We start from the raw sequence: 6755 nt of genomic DNA on the forward strand, positions 1-6755 counted from the left end.
ACAGTACGCTGCAATGGAGGATAACACCTTGATAACATTATTTGGTAACATCTTCCTCAGAAACGTGTGACATGATTGACGTTTTGGTTGCGTCTTGGAAGTTTATGTAATCGCTGCCTGTTTCATCAGTTAGGTATTTCGTAGCTATCTCATGCTCTTGGATAGCAAAAGTATAACCTGTGAAAGCGAGGCTACCCACTATGTTAATATTCCCCATCAAAAGGCGGCGAGCTGGCAGAAACGTTACCACGTCGGGCGAAATACATAGCAGTGTTTCGTCTGTTTTTATATTCTGAGTTCAAATTCCGCCGAGGTTAACTTTACCTTTCATCCTTTCGGGGTCAATAAATTAAGTACCACATGCGTACTGGGGTCAACCTAATCGACTGGGTCCCCTCCCCCCAAATTTCGGGCCTTGTGCCTAGAGTAGAAAAGAATATTCCCATCAATATCAAGTTTACAGGAAATATACCTATAAACACATGAATATATATATACACACACACACACACACACACACACACACACACACATATATATATATGCATAATTGGGAACTTTTAAAAAGTTCGGTGAGTAATGGTAGCAGTTATGGAACAAGGCTGTTTAGTGAGATCTGACTCCAGCATTACTGGTTTCATTGTAGAAATGCAAGTATTAATTCTGAAACATAAGAAAAACCAAAATATGAGTTTTATTAATGGTAATTGCATCTGAATGGAACAGAATTCTACGAGCTAGTCATACAAGTCTCAGCGGATTCCGGTAACTAATAATACTTAACAGAAGAGATTCTGATTGAATAATGCAACAGACAAGAATCAACTCGTTTGAAATGGTGTTAAAACGTTTAGAACACATAATTTAAAATGAAATACCATGTTGACATGCATGGCATGCAAAAATACAAGATACTCAAGCTGGTGGTTCATAGAACATGTGTGGTTTACAAAAGTGTGGGGAATAATAACTTCAATGAAACAGATGATGGCTTCATTCATCGAAAAATTTATGTACATATTAACATAATATGACAGTTGTAAACCAATGCATAACAATGTCAGATGAAATAAAGCTGTTGTGATGATACAACAGAAATTACTAGCAAAGCCATGAAATGCCTGATGATATCAAAATCAAATAGCAGTTTGAAACCAGGACAAATAGTACAAGCAGTGGCTTAAAATACCTTTAATTAGAGAGCTGAAAAAAACCGTCCCTGTTTATTAAGTTTTGGTTATATATATATATATATATATATATATATATATATATATATATATATGGGAGAATATACAAATAATAACAACAGACGAGGACAGGTGGTGTAAATAACAAAAGTATATATTAGTATGACGCTCGGGAATACGGAAAGTATTTGACGTTTCGAGCTACGCTCTTCAACAGAAAGAATACGGAGACAAGGAGAAAACACGGAGAAAAAAAATTGAATAGTGTTCAGTCAACGGTCATTGCTGGACAGAGCTCTATTCTGCAAATATTTTGTTATGGTCTCTCTCTCTGCCTAAATATCAAATGTTACATATATATATATATATATATATATATATATATGTAAATGTCGAACAATGAGAATGAGTGCTCACTGCCGTATTGGTGAATAAAAATTCTTTACTTGTGTATTAAGGCTACCATTGGTTTCATGTTAAAAAATAATTTAAAAGCTTAAAATCTTTCAAGCTGATCACGTGGAGGAATGGCTTGAAAAATTGTTAAGATATAAAGATATATTCTTAACATGAAACCAATGGTAGCCTTAATACATAAATGAAGTGTATGTGTGTGTGTGTGTGTTTGTATTATTGATAGATGCAATAGGCGCAGTGATGCAGTAGATGTTAGTATTGACAGCTGATTATTTAACCTCTGTAGGATAATGTGATATGTAACAAGTAAATCAACAGAAAGAAAAAAGTTATTTCATACACATTTTATTTATCTGTCACAACTCGTTGTTAGGAACAGTATACGAAAGTTGTAGTAGTCTGCTATTTTACAGTGGTAAGATGTTAGTAACGAGAAGGCTAGTACACTTTTGGTAATATTTGTGTCAGATGTTGGTGCTAGAGAGATAGGCAGGCTAGAAAGAGAAGGACGTGCGGCATTTAAAAGCGAAAATGAACTGTCTGAAAATATTCGGCTAAGTGCCGGGTAAAAGAGAGTGGATACACTTTCGGCGAAGGTATTAACTCTGCTAAATGCTGAGTGAAAGTGAGAAGTATTTCCCCCCAACAAATGCCAGATACAAAGAGGAAGAATTTTGTTTGAGTTCTGTATTTATACATTTTTTAAAGTTGGAAGTAGGTCGGAATAACAAAAGAAGGTGAATGAGTTCAACTTTGTTTAACTGTTACGAAAAATAACAGGGCTCATCTAAATATGACAGGTGACTTTCATAAATTTTCAAGTACAAATGCTGAGAAAAATCTTATGTAGAAAAATCTAGTTTTTCTTCTCATGATTTCTCATAGACCAGCATCCTAGTTTTTAAATGCATCTAACGATATGTACTGCGCCTGAAAGGTTGCGTGTAGATACAAGGCATGTTATATAAATCTGCCAAATCATTGTATCTCTACAGCATGTAACTTTTAGCATCTCTTTTGTAAATTGAATATATTAAATGAGAGTACGTTTCTTTTACTTATCCTACAATAATGGAACTATATATATATATATATATATATATATATATATATATATATATATAAACTTAGGGAATAATAATTATTCCAGGTTGTCAGGATATTTACTATTTTACATTTTACTAATGCAAAGCATGCAGTATCAATTATAATATTATTACAAATTTGGGATTTTACCAATAAGACCACAACTTCAATTTCAGGAGTACACATAGAAAGTTATATCCAAAATACTAATCTAATAATATAAGCATTTTAAAGCCTACTATCACGTACAAAAAAAGTACAATAGAATTTATTATAAATCATTTAAACATATTTTAAAAAACTATAAATATATATATATATATATACACCTTACCTACCTGTTATTATTCTGCAGGGGAAGAGGATAATATTAATCAACGCTACACGTGTTTCTGCCCTGGTGGTTTGTTTTACCAGGCTATGCCTAATACATAAATCCAGCAGTGCGTCCTCAGGCTATTTTTCTTTTTATTATAATTATTAACAGATCCAACTTAATCCTACAAATTCCAAGATATCTTCTTTAAAAATAAGAATACAAATAAAAAAAAAAATATATATATATATAGCTTCCTAATATATTTTTACAATATTCAAAAATTTTTTTAAATTACAAAATTATAAAATTTAAAAAAAATTCTAAAAATTTCATAAAATTAAACATTTAAAAATACAATAGCGATATATATATATATATATATATATATATATATATATATATATATATATATATAAAGAGCTAAACATAATTATTAATTCCGGTAAAGTTTATATAGATAGGCGGTTTAATTTGACGTGTTTATAAAATAATCGATGAGGGTTTCTTTATGTTTCGCACTTTCTCTCTCTCTCTCTCTCTCTCTCTCTCTCTCTCTCTCTCTCTCTCTCTCTCTCTCTCTCTATATATATATATATATATATATATATATATATATATATATATATATGTATATATATATAATGCAAAGAATATATATGCATGTATACACACATATATGTACATACTTACATCTACATGTGTATATAGATGCATATCAGGGTACAGGACGTTAGAACAATCAACTACAGACAGCGGAACGAACACATAGGAAAATGGAAAGCAACTTGGAATATTCCTTCATCAGCTGCCTCTATTCTAACCCGACGTTTCGAAGATAAGGCAGAACGTACTCTAGAATAGTCTCTTCCTGAGTAGTGGATCAACCCACTAAACAGAGGATTCCAAGGTGGCAAACACAAACCAAGACAGGAAAAATTGGACAGTGAAAACAACATTAAAAAGCCGTACGGACAAACGCGAATCTGATGTAGAACGCTATATATATATATATATATATATATATATATATATATATATAAACAGAACAAGAACGTAACGGACGACAATAAAAACATACGGACAGATGGACGATACAAAGACGGACAGAAGCACAGGACATTCGTGGCTTTCTATTTATCAGTCAAGCTTCTAATCATCATTACAGTCTCGGCCTGTTACACTTGAGACTGTTCAAAATTGTTAGACCCCAATGATCTAGGCTAAGGGCATTAAATTTTGGGGAAAAAGCAGGCGAATATGTGCGATAACACGGAAAAAAAAACGAGAAAACGGCGAAAATGTTACACGATTAGAGATACAAGCAACAAGAATAACAACAGGTGTTTTTCGACTAAAAGGACAAGCTGAGTTAAGCTGGCGTGTGAAGTGGAAGAATTGCGGCAACAAACATAGATGAAAATCAGGAGACAGGAAAATAAATTGTTGTGCGAGCGGTGGTCAGGCTAAGAAAGAAAGACCATGCTTGGCCGAGCACCGATCACGTGCGAGGAACAGAGAGAGGTAGGGAACAGAAGGAATGAAGAAATAGGGAAGGAACTAGAATGAGAGAGAGAGAGAGAGAGAGAGAGAGAGAGGGACAGAAGGAAAGGTACAAGGGTGATAACAAAGGAAATCAGGGAGATTAAAGAAAGAGAATGCCAAGTATATATATATATATATATATATATATATATATATATATATATATATATATATATATAATTAATTAATTAAAAAACGGAGATAAAAAAGACATCAAGAAAAAACAACACGAGGACGTAGTACATGCAAAGTATTAATTAGACGCTCAGAGAAGGAAGGAAAGAAAGAGTGGTTGTTTTACGTTTCGAGCAAAGCTCTTCTTCGGAAACAGGAGACATAGGAATATCCAAAAGAAAAAGAAGGTAAAAAGATTGCTAACAGTCCATGTGTAGTTACATCTTTGAAATGTATATATATATATATATATATATATATATACACACACACACACATATCAGGTTTTCCGGAAAGTTTTTAGCGTTTCTTAAGCGGAATAGAGAATAACAAATTTTAAACATACTCTCATCTTTATTCATTACAGTAATTTCCATTGCTGTTTATGACCTTAAGTCCACTTAGCAGGCGGTCTAAATATTTCATCAGTTGCTTTTAAAGAAAAGATATCATCTAAGTGGGTTCTGACACCATCTCAATCAATCATTAAATGATTTTCCTTTCAGAGGGTTCTGCAGTGACAAAAACAAAAAATAGATTGCGCAATGTCAGGGGAGTATGGTGGATGGGGCAAGAGACCCCACCGAAGTTCAAGCAATTCTGTGTGGGTAGCCAAAGACAAATGTGGTCGGACATTGTCCTGGTGGAACACTACCTCATTCTTATTGGAGAGCACTGGCCTCAATTTCTCGATCTTTTGATGCTAGCTGACGGCGGTACACATCCGAATTGATGGTCTGATTTTGTGGGAGTTGCTCATAGTAAATAATGCATTTGAAACTCCACCAGACAAAAAGCATGACTTTTATGAATGAATATTCTGTTTTGGAAGCTGTTTTGGAGGATCCTCATACAAAACTCCAATATATTTTACTCACTATATTATTGTAAACAATCCATTTTCCATCTCCAGTTACTTGTTGTTTCAGGAAAGGCTTATTTTCATGACGTTTTAGAAGCATGTCACACATGGAATACCGGTCCATGCAGTTTTATTCTGACATTTTGTGAGAAGCATACCCAATTTTCACTAAATGTTCGTGAACGGTACTTTTGGGAACTTTCAACTTCTCTGCAAGTTCTCTAGCCATAATGTTCTTGTTTTCTTCAATGGTTACCTTCAAACTATCGTCGTCTACAGTTGAGGGTCTTCCACAGCGACTGTCATCTTCTAAGCTGAACTCAACATGTTTAAATTTTGAAAACCATCTTCGAACTGTTAATTGACCTACTGCATCTTCACCATTAACTCCACAAATGATTTTACATGTTACCGTAGTATTTTCACCTTTTTTGAATAAGCAAAGCAATACGTGGTGAATATGCAACTTTTGACTATCCATTTCAAATGGCAATTAAGGTTGAAAAGAGTAAAATATATGCTGACTTTTAACGTGGAACTTAGCTGACAGGATTCAATACTGCAAGCAATTCTGAAATATGGGTCATACTAAGATTAGGATTGTTGCATGAAAGGCTTAGAGACACGAATCCTGAAATCGCTCAGAACTTTCTGGACAACCTGATACACCCCACCACATTATATGTGTGCGCGCGCGCGCGTATGTGCGTGCATGTGTGTGGCTCTTTGTGTTTTTGTTTGTCCCTCACTACTGCTTGGCAACTGGTGTTGGTTTATTGACGTACCCATAACTTAGCGGTTCGTCAAAAGTGCCCAATAGAATAACGCTTCAAAAATAAGCACTCATATTTATATCGTTGACAGACGAGAACCATCTGCTATGGCTACTGGAATTGCCACATCACGTGATTTCGTCCTGCTTTAAAGTGAATCTAACGGTTCTTATGTGTTTTTAAATGGCTTATAAACACCTTCCACACTGAAATTGTTTTTGTTTCAGCACACGATCTCAGATCAGGTCACTTGGTATGCAACTTCATCTCCGTACATATATATATATATATATATATATAAAAATGAGCCTGTTTTCTGTTATGCTTTATTTATTTGAAAAACAATACAAACTCATAAGGTCAATTCTTAGAGTAATCTCCTTTCTATGTGG

General features: G+C 34.0%; 1 protein-coding gene across 1 annotated transcript; it reads right to left on the bottom strand.

The window, feature by feature from the left end:
* Positions 1–560: 560 nt before the first annotated feature.
* Positions 561–6071, bottom strand: LOC106868265 (histone-lysine N-methyltransferase SETMAR-like). Its single transcript, XM_014913450.3, has 2 exons — positions 5749–6071; positions 561–663 (listed from the first exon to the last, which is right to left on the bottom strand). The coding sequence occupies exons 1-2, from the start codon at positions 6069–6071 to the stop codon at positions 561–563; spliced, it is 426 nt and encodes a 141-aa protein (XP_014768936.3).
* Between the last annotated feature and the right edge of the window lie 684 nt (positions 6072–6755).

This window comes from Octopus bimaculoides, chromosome 8, assembly GCF_046866305.1.
Source record: "Octopus bimaculoides isolate indiv1 chromosome 8, ASM4686630v1, whole genome shotgun sequence".
NCBI lineage: Eukaryota > Metazoa > Mollusca > Cephalopoda > Octopoda > Octopodidae > Octopus > Octopus bimaculoides.